The 20,001-nt window shown below is 39.5% G+C and overlaps 1 protein-coding gene across 1 annotated transcript; it reads right to left on the bottom strand.

Moving 5' to 3' along the window:
- Window positions 1–925: 925 nt before the first annotated feature.
- On the bottom strand, window positions 926–10,277 carry LOC103366681 (solute carrier family 22 member 5-like). Its single transcript, XM_008294466.1, has 10 exons — window positions 9,912–10,277; window positions 9,586–9,689; window positions 7,614–7,768; window positions 6,938–7,109; window positions 3,891–4,032; window positions 3,704–3,798; window positions 3,281–3,495; window positions 2,999–3,181; window positions 1,812–1,947; window positions 926–1,200 (listed from the first exon to the last, which is right to left on the bottom strand). The coding sequence occupies exons 1-10, from the start codon at window positions 10,275–10,277 to the stop codon at window positions 1,116–1,118; spliced, it is 1,653 nt and encodes a 550-aa protein (XP_008292688.1). The 3' UTR covers window positions 926–1,115.
- Window positions 10,278–20,001: the final 9,724 nt, after the last annotated feature.

Raw genomic sequence — 20,001 nt, 5'->3', positions numbered from 1 at the left:
TATAGTCTGTTGTCAGTTTATTAGAACACTTAAAAAAACAACTCTTACAGATACAACAGTCCTGCAATAAAATCCTAATTTAATGCCAACTCTTATAAGTTTTAGTGTGTTGTTTCTGTTTTTCACCCTGTCCTCAATGGCATAAAAAAGGCAGATAGCAGGGTGATAACCAGACACAAAGATGATTTCTTCTCACAGGCCGTCACTCTGATGAACAATTAAATGTATGACAGAAACAACTCTATCTGTACCCCTAACTCACAACCACTGTATATACTGTCCATGACATAACAACTAATATTCCATTCCACAAACGTTGCTCCTCTTTGCTCCATTGCACTATTGTTCACTTACCTCATGCATATAATGTGGAAGTAACCCTGCATTTATATTTAATGACTTTATCTGTTCCTCTCATCAAAATCTACACAATTTGCACTAAATTTTGGCCAATAAAGCTGATTCTGATTTCAGTTCTAACTCGCTAGGAGAGTGAGTCAATGTACAGGATTTTATTATTTAGCAGCAACACAAGTAGCAACTCAAAGGATGACCATACAGCACGGACCTTATGGGTAGTTTCTGTGCTTCCCTGAAAAAAATCTTTCTTTTTTGAATGACTGCATTGAGTAGAAGACTAACTAAAATGTGTCCAAGACCATTATATCTTACATCCATACATACTGAGCTACAATCCTGAAGTGATTCATTATTCAACACATTTTAAATGTCATTCTGCCCATATTGCTGCTACTTGTGTATACATATACACCGAACAACTCTGTAACATGTAACTGCACTTTAACTGTATATAGACACTCCACACTGATGTGGGGAAATTTATTTTATTTAGAAATGCAGCAGTGCATAGAAAATGTGAAGTCTGAAAAAACAACGACAAAAAGTTGTTGATGGAGGTAAAAAAGGAAAAAAAAAAAAAGATTATAGTGTTTGGGGAAAGTCTAAACCTGCAAATGAACATGACAGCCCATTCTTTGAAGACCAGAAGCTCTGTGGTTTTATCTACCAAACACGATTAATGCTTTGCAGACGCATCATAAACCACAACAATACTGTGCAAAAAAGTGTTTCAACTCTTGCTGTGTGATTTCCTTTCAGCAGGTGGCGCTCTTGGTCACCTCTTTACAGCCTTGAGCTGCATCAGTACAGGCTGGAGAAGTTCCCTTTGCCCAGCAGCAGCTTGATACAAAGAGAAACGAGGACAGAAAAACACAGAGATTTAAGATCTGTTAAATATGCACAAGAGAATATGCTGTCATTCAAGTATTATGTTTGCTCTTTTGAGTTTACAGATTATCAATAAACATATTATTATTTTTTTTTAGAATTACCACTTCGAAGACTGAAAATGCAGCTGTAAGCCTATTTTTGATGCAATAATTGTAATTAAAAATTGTTCAAAAATCCTATTTAGTTGCAAAAAGACAGAATAAACATGCACATCCTTGTGACGAGCGCTGGACAAAAATACACATCTGAAAAAAAGAAAAAGCTCTGAGACTCAAATAGAGACTCCCACAAACATTTATCAAATTATTACCTCATGGTGATGTCTCTACTGTAAACGCTCTTCTTGAGACCAGTGTTTACACTCAGGACATCACAATGAGGTAGTCATTCAATAAATGTTTGTGGGAGTCTCTCTTTGAGTGTAGGAACTATATATATATTTTTTCAGATGTTGACTCACAACATCCTACTTAAGTCACAAGATTGCATTGTAGTAATAGTCGTGCATAAGAAGCTTTATTTCAGTGAATCTTTATTTACACATCCACACACAAACATACCGTCTGATGGGTTTGGCCTGGCTGATAAGATCAGGAAGTTTGCTGTTATTGGTGTCTGGCAGCAACACGCTAACAACAGCAGCCATGATGCTGACTGTGCCAAAAATAAGGTATGGGAGGACCTTGCTGTAAACACCTGCAAACAGAATAAAAGGCACTGGAATTAGAAATATCAGAGATCTGTTGGCATCTTAAGTTTTTAATCAAAAGCATTTCCACATGCTGGTATGTCACAAGTGTAAATGAATCAGGTCTAATATACGAGTACAAGTAGTTAACCCTATTCAGGACTTTTGGGGTCTTTTGGACCCCAGGCCATATGGTTTGGGTGACAGGTATTGTTTTTTTTTTTATTAAAATTTATTTTTTTAAATACAAAAAGAGGGACATTTATCATGCAGTTGGAACCAAAAATATGTCAGCTTATCAGAATATGTATTCTTTCTATTCATCGTATTCTTTCTCGGGGTCTAATGGATGCCGAAAGACCTTCTACATATGGCAACATGAAAGTCCTGAATAGGGTTAAATACACAATAAGACAATAAAGTAAAAAATCAAACAGATTTTAAAAAGTGTACATGAACACAAGACGAGGAAGAGGTAAAGTTAAACTTAACCTGAACAGACCTTTTCCCTAGCAGACAGTCTCAACCATCAATTCTGTTATTAGCTTCACCTCATATGTTTTCCTGCTGCAACAAGTCAAAATGTCTGCTAAGCAAAAATGCTTTCTTTACATAATGACATGTGAAGTGCAGAGAAAACCTGTAAAACACATCAGGAAAATGATGTGTCAGTTACAAGTTTCCCTGAATGTGTTGTCACCAGCTGATGATTATACAATCAGTTTTGATTGTATTTGAGGTCTAAAGAGGGATATGAGAAAATAAGGTTTAGGAACTGCTGGCTCAGTCGCTCTTAATAATAAAATTAATGAGTAGGAAAAATATGGAGTCCCTGCTGCTGTGCTTGAGGATGTCTACATCCAAAATGCCACCATTCAGGGCCCTGTGTTACCTTAAATCTGTCCTGGAATTTACAGGCAGTAGCAGCAAGGAGGGGTTTAATATAATCACATCTTGTGTGCCATCTCTCCATGAATGAACTTTATTACTATATATTTAATCTAAAGATTAAAACATACACAATACATCTGTGTAACCAGAAAAAAAAAGCACACTTGCCCATGTAAATCACATAGGGACAAATGACGGCGCTGAGCCGTGCAGCTGTGGAGGCGATCCCTAAGCCCATGTTCCTGACCACGGTGGGGATCAGCTCAGTGAAAAAGACGTAGATGAAGCAGTAAGCACCAGCAACACCCATCTTTCCCAGCAGAGCTAACACCTGGGACATGACATCCATGTCTGTGAAAAAAAGACCCAACATGATTAATTATGAGACAAAACATGCAGCTTTTCACTAATGTAGTGTTTTTTTTTTTTTTTGCAATCTTGCACACAGACCTTCAGGAACCAGCTTGATGACCAGAAGCATGATACCACAGAACATCAGCGTGGAGAAGAGGAGAACGGGTCGGGGAGCTCTTTTCACCAAAAACCAAGTGGCTACGTAGGCCACAAGGTCAATAGCTGCAGAGAGGAAGCAGTTCAGGTAGATATTTCCATTTAGGTTGCTAGTATTGAGAGAGAGACCGTAGAAAACCATGGAGACAGACATCCTGCAAAAAAATAAATAAATTACAAAATCAAGACTGAGTGAGGATCAGAGAAAACTGTTTGCATCACATTCCTCATATAATACGTCAATCTCACATTACACATTGTAGAATTTAAAAACATTGATGGATGTTGGACAAACTAAGTGATGATTTCTCAAACATGATGTGTTCAGGAAAGTTAGGAACAAAGGAAAAGAAGACATATTACCATATGAAAACACCTGAAATTGTGATGTTCCTCATGTTTCGGGTGCGTATCAAGTCCATATAAGTGTATGTCTGCTCTTCTTCGCCTTTATTTTGCTGAAATTAGACACGAGATAGAACCACACAGTGCTTATTTTACTGCTGTTCAGTAGCTTTCACAGTGCAAAGAGTAAGAAGTGATAATATACCATGAGCTCTGAGCACTCTCCAGCCCTGAATATGACCCCGGGGGCAGGGACTCTGTTCCACTTGGCAGCCTTACGTATGACAAGCTCAGCCTCCTCCACTCGACCTTTTTGCAGGAGCCAGCGTGGAGACTCGGGAATCACCCTGAACACACACACACGGACAGAAGTTCATTGAGCATAGCAGGAAATGTGAACAGCCTTTGCACATCAGTACGAGCTGGTAAAGATAAGCGGGCGTTTAAAAAAAAATCTATCAAAAGCTTCAATTGAACGTGCTTTGGTGAGGCATGGACTATAATCCTTTCAAACTGTTAGAATAGCAGACAGCTTCACAGAGAATCTACAGCACGTACGGGATTGAAAGCTAAAAAATAAAAACTCGGCAGACAGAGACAGGAGGAGCCATAAATGGCTTATGGATTTTGTATCGAGGTCTGACAGTCTAACAATTCTGTTTGCCTGCAGTGAACCAACTTGCTGCTGAGTGAAAGCAAACACTGCCTAACACAAATATCACCCAAATGTTGTCCGGGCTGACTGGCAAACATTTTATCGCTTTCAAATTGATCATGAGTGAACTTTGGCTTTGAGAAGCTAGTAGTGAAAAAATGAAGAGGCCGGACCATTATTTGAAAGGAAAAATGAAAATGAAAATGAAATGAAAATGAAAAATAATTTATTTATCCCAGAAGGGAAATTCAATCTTGTAAAAGCTCACTTTAAAAAAATAAAAAAATAAAAAAATCAATATAACATATATTTTATACAACAATAACAATAATCATTCAGTCAGTCAATTGTCAGTTTAAATTTTTTGGTTTCAAAAGATACGTATTAATGTTAAGTTAATAATACTATTTGTTTTTAAAACCAAAGTAGCAGAAAAAAAAAGAAAACTAGCCAGAACAGCCGCTTTCCCCCGACCAGGAAGTGCAAACAGGAAGTGAGGCGTTAAAGCAGGAACACCTGAGTGAGGCAAACAGGTGAGGCATGGAGAGCAACAGAGTGAAGTGAGAGTTGGAAATAGAAGATTTCAGAAAGACTAATCAAGGTTTTGGCCATCTTTGCTTCAGAATGGATGTAATAAAGCAAATGGAGTGTCTGTGGAGCCCAGAGCTAGCTGGATATATGTGACATGGGGTCCTTCAGAAAGTGGGACTGAGCTTCTCCCTGGAGCAGGACTGGATGTTCCACCACCTCTGTGGCTGCTTTGGACGGCTGCATGGATGTCTGCGCCTTTGTTGGACACGGTTGAGATAAGTCTTCTTTTCTCTCTCTTTTCTCTTGCCTACCTTCCTTAGCCGCTCACCAACACTTAGATTTCATACACGCTCCCCGGACTTCATTGAAATGATTCTTCTTCGGCCAGATGTTGTTTGAATGGTTTTCCTTATTTTTAAGGAGCTTTTGATTTTCTTCTGTTGTAGGTACTGTTGTAGATTTTTTTTGGTCTGTTTCTGATTTTTTTTAGTTGGGATTCTGTTGATAAGGTGGTCTTTTATCTGAGACATTTCTGTGTTTGATATTGACTGGAGTTGTATTTAACACGGATTTTAAAAATGAAAAGGAAATTGATGGCTGTAGTTCTCGTCTATCTTGTGTGATTTTGGTATTGAGGGAGATACAGTCCAAATAAAAAAACTGGAACATTTCTGAACCATCCATCCATCCATCCATCCATCCATCCATCTTCTTCTGCTTTATCCGGAGTCGGGTCGCGGAGGCAGCAGCCTTAGCAAAGCCGCCCAGACTTCCTGATCTTCACACACCTCCTCCGGCTCTTCCGGGGGGGACCCCTAGGTGTTCCCAGGCCAGTCGAGAGACATAGTCCTGGGTCTTCCCCGAGGCCTCCTCCCGGTGGGACGCGTCTGGAACACCTCCCCAGGGAGGCGTCCAGGAGGCATCCGAAAAAACTACTGGAAAGTACATTTTTTTTTTAAATCTTTTTTTTTGAATGAACCTACACCATTTTGCTCCATGTTGACATGACTACATCATATGATTCCTACAAATCTGTCAGCTGTACATTCATGCTGCCAATCTCTTGCTCTATCACCCTCCAAAAATACTACTATTGAATTGAAAGCTGGTAATCGGTGGAGTCCACTGGACTCATTGTTCATGAAAGCAGTTTAAAATGAGTTTGGCTTTCTGACACAGTGAATTATTCTGCTGCAAGTAGCCATTAGAAGATGGTTAATTGTGCTCATAAAGGGATTCACATAGTCAGCAATAGCATTCACGTACACTTTGGCTTTATGGCACCAATCAACAATGAGGACTGTTGACAAAAAAATCAGGGTTGGTCTATGAATTCACTAGAAATAGAGATGTAGCAGATAGATTTTAGCAGTTTTGGTGAGCCTTTGTGCACCGCAGCCACAGCTTTCTTTTGTTGGTTGACAGGAGAGCAAGCGGATGTGATCTCCTGCTGTAGCTCATCCATCTAAAGCAGGGATGTCCAATCCTGGTCCTCGAGGGCCACAATCCTGCATGTTTTAGATGCTTCCCTCTTCCAACACACCTGATTCAAATGATCAGGATTGTTATCAGGCTTCTGTAGAGCTTGATGATGAGCTGATCATTTGAATCAGGTGTGTTGGAAGAAGGAAACATCTAAAACATGCAGGATTGTGGCCCTCGAGGACCAGGATTGCCCACCCCTGATCTAAAGGTTGGAGGTGTTGTGCACTCTGAGATGCTTTTCTGCTCACCACAGTTGAAAAGCTTCGGTAGTCTTTCTGTCACCTCTAACCGGTCTGGCCATTCTCGTCTGATGTCTCTCACTAACATCTGGACAACTGCCACTCATTGGATGTGTTGAACTCTAGAGACTGTTGCTTGTAAAATCCCTGGAGATCAGCGGTTTCAGAAATACTCAAACCCCAACAGTCATGCTACTGTCAGTGTTGCTGAGAGCCTATTTTTTCCACGTTGTATCTGCAGGAATGATGTTGCCGAATTGGAAACTTGCACGAGAAAGCAGGTGTTCCTAATAAAGTGCATAGTGAGTGTATCCGCAAAATATACTTTTAACCATGACTAACCACCACAATGGAATAAACAGGAAGCCTGGTATGGCAGCAGCAAGCAGCAGCATCCTCCATCCTCGCATAAAGTAGGCAAAGAGCGGCAACAAGGCGTAACCGATGCCAAAGCCGAGACTGTGGCCTAACAAAGTGAAGCTCACCCTGGCAGACGGGCTCAGCATCTCAGAACCTGAGCGAGACAAGAATCACAAACATGTGAGAGTTGATGAGTAGCTCACAGATTGGGCATTGTTTTGTTGTAGATCCAGGTATGTTATAGTCACTAGTGCAGCCTTGAGCCCCGAGCAACGATGAGTCGCCTTCGGAGGTCTGGTGGTGTGTAGTCTTCAGACTGATGCTGCCTCCCTGACTCGAGGCAGTTTATCAGATTTTATGCAGCTCACATTGGAGCAAAAAAAAAAAAACTTCACCATGTTTTTTCACATAAAGAGTTATTTTTTCCCCCAAAACTTGTAAAGAGACTTTGATGTGTAACACTTGCATTTGTAAGACCCAAAATGTGAACTGACAAAACACAAAGCAATGATTTTTTTTTGTACATTTTGCCTGAGGAAGAAAAACACTCACCGCTACCACGCTGCTCGCTGCTAAAAGTAAGATCCACTTTGTCACATGAAGATACTGAAGAAAAACAAGCGATGGAGGCCTAGTTCAGGTATATGTGCTGTCTCACCCAGTACGAGTGATGTGATGTAATTGGATATCTGGCCAAGTCCTCTCAGGCAGTTGAGGATACAGAACATGACCCAGCTCACGGAGGCAGCCTGGATCAGGGCCGTGACCGTTTGCAAGACCATGGTGAAGAAAAACACCGGCTTCCTACCAAAGCTGTTAGACACAAAAAAAACAATCAACATCACTGTGTCTTTTGCTTGATTTGCACATTTCTTTTCTTCCCTCCCTTTCTCATGTTCTCTCAGATTGTTCGATTTTGCTCCGAGCACCACAGTCATCAGTGGAAGTCAGAAAAACAAAGTAATTAAAAATGCGTTTTCAAAATTAGAGCTGAAATGATTAGTTGATCAGCTGAACATTTACTCAGCAATTACTTTGATAACGGATTCATTGTTTAAGTCCTTTTTCAAACAAATATCTCAGACATTTTTCTAGCGCCAGATTTTTAAAAATGTTTCTTCGTCATATGTAATAGAAAATGAATTCCTGCACATAATGATAAAACATGTATTTATTTGACAAAATTATTAATCAATGAACTGAAAAAAAAAACTGCAAATGGCTTGATCATTCTTAATGGAAATAATTGTTAGTTGCAGCCATGTCATAGTTAATAAAAACGGTTTAAGTGACCATGAGGAATATGAAATTAATTCTAGATTATGACCTTTAAATGAGCCTTCTCTTTCTTTCTTGCATTGTCATTTTTATTTGGTATCTGCCTTCATTATACTGTGCATGTATACACTCTGCCATTTTATTTACATTCTACATATACATCAGACTTTGCACTGTTGTCTTATAATTGCATAATTAGAATGAATATCTTCTTATCTTTTATAGTTTTGTCCACAGCTTTTATCTTGACAACTTGCTAACATGCAAAAGCCCAACATGGAAATGAACATGAGCTTTAAAGCCACTGGCTACATATTGTGTGTGCTTCATATACTGCTCAAGACATCCTGATAACTTTAAGGAACCAAACACACAACCCCCTTCCCCCCCAAAAAAAGGAAAGCACTTCATAAAAGGTTTGTGGCTACTGCTGAATCTAAGACGCTTCAATGTTTCATGCATTGAATTCCTGCTTAACTATCTGCTACAATGACAGAGCAAACCTGTTAGCAAACTTTTCTTTTGTAGACTCCTTCAACTCCTTTCAGGTTGTGGATGACAGAAAATAATACTTAGGAGACGTTTTTCTGGGTAATTCTATGTTGAAAACAGTTTTAATTAACAACTTTGTCAAAAGACTGGATTTAGAACCAACTTAATTCTTATTTTTTTAAAACCACTTTATAATTTCTATTATATCATGAGGTCACTTAGATCATTAAACTACATTTTTAAACAACCAAAACTTATTTATGAAACTTAAAACCTTAACCTGGGCATTTGGGTATTTTATAAAAGACTCTGTCCAAGATCCCTTTCTGTCCCCCTGCATATATAATCTGTGCACTTAACAGTATTTTCCCATCATGGAAGAATCATTGTTTTTGTATGTATAGAATATGTAATATTGTTGTTTTCCACATTTGGAAGACTTATACTTATGCATGTTTTCCACTAATGTCCCTACATTTCCGGACTATTCTCTTTGCTGCTGCAACACTACAAATGGGATTAATGAAGAATTGACTTATCTTATCGTGTCATTTAGAGTTAAACTCTGTCGAGACTCTTTGCTTTTTTAATTTGAAGAAAAGCAACATGATGGAAACTCGTCTGTCTTCCATTCATGTTAAAACAAGACATAATTTTTTTTTTCCCTCCATAATTACAAAAATCAAGCTGACCATGAGGACTTCTGGACACTAATCCTGGAAAAAGATGTAGTATGTGCCCATATTTCAGAAAATATTTAAATCATTTCATTATTGGTTTTGCTTATTTCTTTTAGTCTTGACATTGTGAATTTATGTTTATGCAAAGCAAACATTTTTAACTATTAAAAGTGGACCTACCGGTCTGAGAGGTGCCCACTAATGAAGGATCCAATCAGGACCCCTACGAAGAATAAGGAGGTGGAAAAAGGGACTTTCCATGCACTGTCACACACTAGATCCCACTGCAGGTAACAGAAGAAAGGATCACTGGGGTTACTTTCAAAGAAATCTGACATTTAAAGTGAAATCTAATTTAATTTAAGTTGAAGAAGAGATGAAGCTATGAGGCAATCTTGACAAGTTTTAAACTCTTTTTGACTGTAGAGAGCTGATCACAGAGCTGACTGTGCAGAAATTCCTGATCTAACACTAAAAGTCCAGTTATTTCTAGTGTGCACATGAACCTCAGACACAATGGTGTCTCTGTCGGTGCTGTAGATCCATCCGTCCGCACACTGCTCTGTTTCGTTGCTCAGTCCTGCTGTCTCAGTCCAGTTTGCCTTCAGTTTGTATCGGGAGCAGCTGTCAGCTTCCATCCAGCTGTTCCGCTCCTGGAGAGTCGCCTCCACATCTGCACCGATGCGCGCGGAGTCGACGGACACGTTGCAGTGATGTGCAGGTGTGTCCGAGACAAAAACCACGATCACTCCCATGTACCCGCAGGGGACTGCACTTAAACTGAGCACAACCATTATTAGAACTTGAAAGAGGCCGTAGTCTCCCAGAAAAGACGTGACTTCATCCAAGTCTGTGATTTTTCCCTCTGACATGGTTGCAAAGAATAAAAAAATAAATAAAAATCCTGGTGAGGCACAGCTAAGTCCACATCTGGAGGATGAGTTAAAATATCTCCACGATAAAACAGCTGTATGGGACTAATAAGCCTTCAGGTAGTTTTAGAAATGTCAACAAAGCAACCTGCACTTCTGTATCTAGTTCTCTGTCAGTAGGTCTTTGCTCTTTATGATGGACTCTGCAGGAATTCCTCTTTGAACACACCTAGAAATTCAGACCTTGTTTGACAGGATTATGTCAGCAGGTTGAAAGATAAGAGTTAGTGAACAAAGAAGCAGGATCTTCCCCGAGGTGGGCTGGTGTAGGCCAGAGAACTGAGCCTGTGTGTCCAGCTCTCTGTGAAATTGTTGTTCCTCATTTAAAGTATTTCCCCTCTGAAACAGAAGAAATTATTTTAGAATAAAGATCTATTTTCACATTATGTGTGCCGCGACCTTTGATCTGAACCCCTGCCAAGTGAAAGATGCAGCTCATGCACCATGTGGCAACACAAGCTGGTGTTTGCTAACATTTTGTCAGTATTTGCATTTCTTCATTCCCTGGCAAACCAGCAGGTATCACAATCCAACAGTACTGTCCATCGTAGCAGTCATCTCTAGCAATTAAAACCCTGTGCACAGAGAGAAAAAACTGCAATAGAGATAGGGCATAAATGTAGATGTAGCACTTTACATTTTATTGTAGGTCTGGCACCCAATTTTATGGATGCGAATGCTTCTTTCGTCATGACGGGCCACGTCATGATTCTAAAGGTTGCCGTTGTTTGTATGTTGTAATATGTAATATCATTGCACAGTTAAAAAGCCTTTTGCAACGGCGCTGCAGTCACAAGACAATGACAGCGAACTGGTCTATAAGCTGCTATCAGTGATTCTGTCACTGTTCAGCTTCGCTCTAGCTCGTCAAATACAGGCAAAAGCTCCATCTAGTGAGGAAGGCCATGAGCTGAGAAAGCCAGTAAGTGGATATACGGTGAGGATTGGTTAACGTGATGGTGGCTGTACGATACACTGAGGCTGAGGCAGCAGTGTGTGAAATGAAATATTTAAATGTCTACAGAAAAGCAGATTCTTTAAATGAAAAAAAAAAAGAACAGGGAGACAAAAGAAACAACATAATGTTAAAACAAAGCAGAGAGGGAACCCAACATTACAATAAATGACTAAATACAGTTGTAGTCGGGATATACCAGCTTTGCTAATAGAAGACAATCCGACAGTAGATGTGTGGACAACCACCACAAGATGGTGCAACACAGCACGCAAGCTGCTGCAAACGGCAAGACTGCTGCCACTAATGAGGGAAGTTTGTCTTATATTTAAAGGTTGTGATCAAATCAATGGTGGACACTTGTGCAAAGTACCACAAGTGAATGTAAAAATACAAATTGCACTTAAAATTATGTCGCAAAATGTTCTTAATCAACAGTAAAAGTACTCATTCTGCAACAAAAGGACCTTCTCACTATATACACCTTTTTTTAGATTTAACAAAAATGTTGTGATAGAACATAAATGCATGAGTGCATATTCAGCATTTTACTGTTAAATGAAGTTACCTTTGTTAACTTGATGTATGAATCAGAATATAAAGGTGGTAAATGGAGCAAAAGATGCCACTGAAGAACCATTTTTAGTTTTACCTTTTTGTAAGACGTTCTTTGTGAAGCAAATTTTTGCAAACAGTTTTTTTTAAAGAACCCCTGAATCTGCTTTAAAGATGTAAAGAGCCATCAAAAATGGATCCTATAGGCACCGTTTTCGAAATTGATTCTTTGTCGATCCACCTGGTTCAGTAAAGAACCTCTTCTACATGGTTCTTTAACAATTTTTACGTCTTTAAATTAATGCTTCGTTGGGCATTTTAAATCAAGTTGTAATGTGTAGGTCAAAAAACAAAACCAGCATGTGGCTGTTTGGTGATTTATTAATATTCATTTATATATCATTTAGCAACAGAAGGTTAAAAAATGCTAAACACAAACAAAACCCCTAAAACTTTATCTTTACATGTGTATCAAACTGAAAACCAAGAATTACAGAATGTATTTGACAACTATAGAAACACTGATTTTTAAAAACTTCTACATATAATACATTTAATATTTTAGGTTCCAGACTGTTGGTCAGACAGAGGAACATGTCATGAGAAGCCAGTTTAGGATTTGGGAAACACTGATGGACACTTTTTCACGGTTTCCTGATGTTTTATCAACCAAATGATTAATTGTTTAATTGAGAAAATAATCTGCGGGTGAAATTGTAATGAAAAAATAATTGTTAGTTGTGGCTTTAATTACACGCTGCTCTCTGTTAACATATAACTTCATTAAAAAATGAAGATTCCTTTAGTAAAGAAGCAGTTTTGATCTACAGACTGAAAGACACTAAGATGTGTCAAAGTAGATGAAACAGTTTTGTCAGAGGTCACAAGCTGAAACGGTTGTAATTCGCTGGCTTATTTTTTAAAAAATTAATTAAATTGGACTGCACTTTATAGGCTTTTTAAAAATATGTAAAATCTAAATGTGTGAAATAAGCTCTCAGATAAATACCGTTGAGATGTTGCAGGATACCAAAGGAGAAGAATAATTTGGAAAAACTCAGGAAAAGACACAAAAGTGTATTAAATTAAAGTAGCTGAGTAAATATACTATCAGTACTCGATCTAAGGGTTGGATTTACACAACAGATAAAACAATATGGCATAAAAAGACCCGAATTAAAGCCTTTGAACGCAGCTCAAACAAGCAGCATCAGTGCAGTGGTGGCGGCCCTCTCCACCTGAATGCCACACCTTGCCGTGCTTTGGCCAGCGGTGTTGCTATGACGACGTCTCCTCCGGCCAGATGCCCTCTGACCCCCGGAGAGGCGGCCTTTGGCCTGAGGGTCATCGTACGGGGTCAGGGGGTCAGCTCCTGCTAGAGGACGGTGAAAGCACTCCACTGATTGGCTATCATTTGCCCTTTCCGTACCCTCATCTGTGTAATTGGCATATTGACCAACTGGCCCTTTTGCACATTGTTAGCAGCACCTTGTTCAGTTTACACAGAGCGGCGTGGACTGTTTGGGATATTTAGGTGCCTGGTAATCCATTGAAAGGTGTGTTTGTGTCTGTATACCTAAAATAAAACCTCACTTCTTTCCTCCATCATGCCACCGGCGCTAATTCTTTCACAGTGGTGAAGACGGCACATGTAAATCAACTGATGGAGGTCTTTTGCGATCGTATGGATGAGCGCTTCGCTTTAGAACGTCTGATAGGCAAATAAGCTGCTGGGTAGCGACGGGGAAACCCCTCCATCCAGCTCGGCTCGGCCTCATTCCGCTTCTCCTCTCCCTCCTGATGATCTATGCCTCCCAGGCCCATCACTTGTCAATATCTCCACATTAATTTGAGAGAGACACTGTGTGGGGGCAGGGCTCTGTGAGACTGTAGAAGGGGGGAGAGAAGTGGCACACGGGGGACAAGGACATGAGAAGGAGAGAGGCAGGCGGAGGAGGTGAAACGAGAGGAAAATGAGGAAATGGAAGCAGGATGAAGGATGGGAGAGAGCCGAGTGTGGGTGAGAACGAGAGGACCGGACAAAGAGGCTGTGTTTTAGCCATCATTCTTACACGCAGCTTCCCTCAAATATCAAAAGCCTTCTCCATTTGTCCAAATGAGCCCTGCAGTCAGCAGGATCTGTAATGATAATGGCTGTTTGAGAACGGAGCCCCATTGCGAGGAGAATCCATCATTGTCTGCCATCAAACCTCCGAGCCTCTGCAAAGAGAAAGCGGAGTACAACTGTGATTCATGGCCGGAAAAGAGCTGTGTTTTTACTTGGACGCGCACATATCACACACCTGCAGCAAATCCTGACTCCGTGGACGCTTTAACTCCACCTGCTGTCATAAAAGACTTCCGCTATTTGGGAACTGACAGTAAAAATAACAGCTTGTTCAATAACCATCCACTCTTCCTCTGTGGTGTTTCCGAGTGACCCTTCACCTCTGACCCCCTCCTGATCCCACCAGGTAGCAAACAAACCTCGTAGCATCTCGGTGACTCATGTACCTGCACAGAAATGTATATAGATGCAGTGGATGGAGTTCATTAGCTCAGCATTAATAATTTTTTTTCACCAATTTCTCTCAGTATTCATTTTTCAGACTCTAATTACCGCTGCTCTTGGCTGTGAGGAGGCCTGAGGGACTGTTTATCAGCACCTCTCATTATTTCAACAAGATCTTTTATCATTTTGCTCACACTGATGCCACAAGGTACTGTGGGATGTGATTCTGCAGCTCAAGATTCAGTTGAGGAAAGAAAAAAAAAAAAAGTAAGCGCAAACAGACGGCTTTGTTTCTTTTCTGCTTTTGTTTGCCATTAAATTTGCCAGCTATTTCTAATAGACTTATTGCAGAACATTTTAAAAGGCTACAGGGTGAGTATCGAGTGAGACTCGCTCCAGTGAATATTTCAGCCTAGAGGAATTCTTTGAAGTAATGGTCTGCTAAGTAACTTCTCTGCATTGAGCTCGATAGTTCCTCCACACTACTTACAGAAATGATTTTTCTTTTCCATGCAGCCATAGTTGAAAAATCGTCCGTGCTGCGCTTGTTTGAAGCTGAGAAATATTCGCAGCGCCCGGTGGATGCACAGGTGTGTGCAGCGGGAAGGATTTCCACATTTTCCAGCTCTCCTGCCGTCTAATGGGTTATTTGTCATCTGCAGAGTAAAGGATTTTTAAAAGTCAAGCTAGGACCGACTCCCTCCCTATCCTTTCTCTCACCCTCCCTCTCTTTCCCACTACCCCCCTGACACTTGCAATGGGCGATCGATAGGTTATTGATCAACTCTCTCTATCGCCAACCCACCAGACTAATCACCTTAACACCAGCCCAACTCTCTCTCTCTCTCTCTCTCCCTCGCTTTTCCCCCTCTACTCATCTTCTTCCCTGTTGCTCTCGGTTTCCATCTCTTGCTCTGTTGCTCTGTGTCAAACTCATTCACATGGTACACTCTTCTTTCTCTTTTTTTACACATTTGAAGCTCAAAGCAACCTTCAAGAGTGTTTTCACTTCTATGTTCAGCACACAAAACCTTTAATTTCTCCCCAATACTACATTTACACCCTTGTATCTCCCTTTTCTAGTTGCCATAACCCTCCAAACATAAACGATGTGGTGGATAAAATGAGAATCTACCAACGTGGCGAGTGCTCTCCATCTATCTCTCATTTCTCTCAGTCCTCTCGCTGCTCCCTGCTTCCATCTCTCTCTGTCTGTCTTTGTTGGAGGGAAAAATCGATGCAGTGTATGAAACCAGCATATTTTTCTGCCTCCTGCTGGAGGAGACCTGAGGGAAACAGACATGGAGAAGGTGGTTCACAGTAAACGTGCACATTTTTACTTGCCTTTTGTTCTTTTCTAACCAATTTTTTAAAGCGTGGGAAGTTCAGTCGGTGATGCTTTCGGAACGTATTCTCATTGAGAGGCTGCGAAAATTAAGATGACTGAGCTGTGTTTTCAGTGAGAAAGGATTTGTTTGGATATTTTCTATCTGCCGCGTCCACTTCATGATCAATTGTGACCTTTCCGAGCGCAGACAATGCTCACTAAATGGCTAAAAGAAAGATGCCACAGCTAGTTTTGCTTTGCAGACGTTGCACAACCTCTGAAGTCTATTTTATTTCGAAGCCCCGAGTCACTTATTTGCCTCACGAAATATTACAATCGGTGCAACACTCACTAGCAGGAGAACTTAACACATGCATGAAAATAACTCTGTTTCCTGTAAATAATTTCTTCTATAAGTCTCATATTGAATTTCCCAGTTAACTCGTGTTGTTCATTTTGCACTAAAAGTAGGAAACTTTTCACTTTTAGGAAAATCAAAGTACGTGGCGGTCAGGATTGTTTTTTCTTCCTCTTTTTGAGCCGTTTTTCGATTTAGAATCGGTCCCTTTTGGGTGGAGGCAGCGTGAGTTTTCCAGTTTACTTGCCTAATAATCTGTTGCTTTGCCTCTGTATTGTGAAGATAAGCCGTTCCCTTATGAGCCTCTAACTGCGTTGAACGATGCGATGAGAAGCAGATAATCCCTGGAGGAGAATCAAGGCGACCTCTGACCTTTTGGATATAAAATACCTGCAGATGATGTTCTCAGAGTGTCTGATGGTTAAAATGACAAGTGTGGACCAACAGCTACATCACGGGAAGATTTCATTGTTGATGATACTTCTAAAAAAAAAAAAAACTTTAATCACCTCCTCAGCTGTGAAAACACACATACAGTCTCGCAGTGTTTCACTTACGGACGACAACAAACTGCAGAAACAACATGGCTGTGCAATACTTAGACAAACACCAGGCAGCACACTCACTCACTCACACACACACACACACACACACACACACACACACACACACACACACACACACACACACACACACACACACACACACACACACCTCACAAGAGAATTGATTGACTATTCTGTCTCAATACATCTCTCCTTCTGTTACTTAGCAACCGGTGCCTGAGAGGATATGGATGCTGGAGAAGTTGTACTCCTGTGCATTTTCAGTTGATAAAGAGATATGATTAATGAAAATGTCACCGTTACTATTTTGCCAAATGCTGAAAAGTGGCTCAGAAGTATTAGAGGAAACTCCGGTCTTTGGATATTATTGTAGTTTTGAACCGGGAGCACATTTGTGATTTAAAACGCTCGGCAATGTGCAGCGCTTATAATCCCAACTTCATTGTTGTTGTGCCAACTGAACAAGTAAGTTGCTGAGTTGTTTTAATCAATGTGAATTCTCTCAGTTGTTAACTGCACCATAACGCACAAACAAATCTCTATTGTTCCCAAAGCTGACAGAAAGACCCACATTTATGCCTTTTGTTTCCTTTAATTGCTTAGAAAATGCTGTTATTCATATTCTCTTTTGACATAGTTTCATCTCTGCTTTGCTCTGTCACATTAGATTTTAATAAAGGCTGACTTGTTTTCTGTTATGTTGTATAACCTGATAACAGATTGCTCCGTTTTTCACATTTAGACCGTATTGTTCCTCCACCTGCAGATGAATTAAAGTCATTTAACTGCAAAACACAGGGTTTAGAAAATATGTACACCACGGCAATGCAAACGTTCAATACAAATGCTGCTTAATAAATCTATAATATGTTTTGTATCAGGTCCTCAGTAAAACACTTGAGATTAAATTGCTTTTTGTGCTGATGCGCTGGTTACAGTGCAACACTTTGAATGGAGGGAATTATTAAAACACAAACTGTGTCATGTGCTGTGCAGCGTGTGAGACAGCCTCGGCTCCAAAAGCAGGACTTCATCATTAAACACCAGAATTACTTTGCATTTAAATGCAAATAATGTGACATTAAATGGCACAATATTTAGGTTATGTTATAAAAAAAAAATTAAAAACAAAAAGAAATATGACACTTGTTTACCAAAAGGCTCTGAATGCTAAATATAGATAAATAAATAAATAAATATATAGCTGCTTTTTATTAATAATTTGACATATTTGCTATAGCGTATGTAGGAGATGCCTGTGTTAACTCTAGAATTGTATTTGCAGGAATACTGCACTTTTTTCCAGACAGGTTGAACATTTTTTTTCTTTCCACTCACAGCAAAGTTTGTTGTGATGCCAGACAGCAGATAATTTGACTTCTTTGTTTTGTCTTGAACCACCACTTCATTCCAAGAGCCAGACTTGCCTTTGTTTGCTCATAAACAAGCTGCAGAGTCCTCTAATGATGCATGCAGTGCACTTCAGCACATCTGGTGACCAAGAGAAAACATCCCGACTGCCTTTTTTCTCTGTTTCATTTGCCTTTTTGTTTTTGCAATAGGTGTTTAATTATTTTTTTTAAAGGTCACTTTTGCCACAACATTAGACTTTTTCTGTCACATGCAGGCCTGTATGATAAACACATGGATTTTTCCCCCCTCATAATGTAAATTATGGAGGTGGAAATGCATTTTTTTTTTCCTTTTTTTTTTTTTTTTTTGAATGATGGCTAGAGTGAAGTTGCACATTAAATTTTAATTCTAATTTAAATGTATAATATGATTTCCTGCACAGTTCCAGCACATACACTGATGTTACATGTAAAACTCTGCAACACGTTTCAGGCACAAATTCAGATTTTAAAGCATTGTGGATGTTCTAAGACACACTGCACTGTATACACTGTGCATGGCTCCCTGCAAATGACATAATTAATATGCAACTAAATGGTTTTACCCAAAATACACACACACACACACACACACACACACACACACACACACGGTCTTATGCGTTTAATAAAAGCCTATAAACTAGTTGCATTCGTTTCCCAATTCATCATGTTTATCACTAATTCCAATTTCACCATCAAAAAAAACCATAAAATCGCAGAAGTGCAGAGAAAACCTCGCTGCAAAACCAAATCAGCTCCACTATCACATTTTAAGCTTCGTTGCTGCACCACACACTGACAATTAATATAAATCAATAAAGAACAAAATTCAGTATTTTTCGATAAGATAAATTAGGGATTTTTTCTTTTTCTAAATAATGTAAATAACGTCTTGCCTGTGAGCATCTGAACTGGAGGCCGGAGAAGAGGAAGAGGAGGACCGAGCGCAGCCTTCAGCGGCCTTCTGCTCAACAGATAATAAAAGCAGACAGCTGACATTTATTTTTCCAACATATTTGCGGCGTCAGAGACGTTCATGTGCCACAGGTCGAAGCCGAGTCACTGAAACGATCCCGCACAAATGCCTCAGTGTTTAGGAAACGGCACCGAGTGAGACTGAAGTGATCGATGATCAATATATCGAGCGCTCGGGTCGATATCTGAACTTTAGGGAAAACAGCTTAACCGCGGAGCTTTATTATATCCAGAAATAACCGTTTGCGCGGATCGACTTCCCGTTTTCTTTTATGTACTGTACTTTGCTAAAATGATAGTTTACCCATAAAGCTCAGATGTGATGAGTGAAATTAAAATCTGAGAAAATGAAAGTGGAAAAACTGCAGTAATAAGGTCTTTTTATTTTTTAAAATCATGTAGGACTGCTTAGTGTTGGAAGAGCTGAGGCCTGAAGCTCACACAAAATACATTTATTTCATAAGGTGTGTGTGTGTTTGTGTAGGTGTGTGTGTGTGCGCGCCTATTTCTTGTCAGTTAGGCATGCTATTTAATTAAAAAAAAGAAGTTTTAACTATTAAACAACATTTATAACATATCATTTCTAAATGTTCTTCTATGGATTTTTTTTTTAATATTTAAAAAATAATCGAAAAAACACTTGTTCTTTTTTTTGCCTTCAGCAGCAAAGTTTAACACCCAATAGGAAATAATATATATATGAATTATTTACACCTGACTTTCATTTGTAAAATACAGCAATATTTTTTTAATGATCACTATGTAGTTAGTTATTTGGTCCTTTGGCTGATCAGTGTCACAAGTGAAAATTAAACGCACACCTTTTTGGGAAAAAAATGAGAATAAATCAGTTTCTGTTTTGAACAAACTGCAATGCGGATAGAAATAACTGCGAATATCTTTAATTTCGATTTGTAATGTAATTTCTGAATTTGGGTCTGCACAGCAAAGCAAAGTCACCGAGAGCAACATAAAACCCATTATAATAAATAATAATAATAAACTAGTCATTAGAGTCGCAG

Source organism: Stegastes partitus, unplaced genomic scaffold, assembly GCF_000690725.1.
Source record: "Stegastes partitus isolate 25-593 unplaced genomic scaffold, Stegastes_partitus-1.0.2 Scaffold965, whole genome shotgun sequence".
NCBI lineage: Eukaryota > Metazoa > Chordata > Actinopteri > Pomacentridae > Stegastes > Stegastes partitus.
Note: the sequence above shows the minus strand (reverse complement) of the source record. Positions and strands in the feature narration are given on the sequence as shown.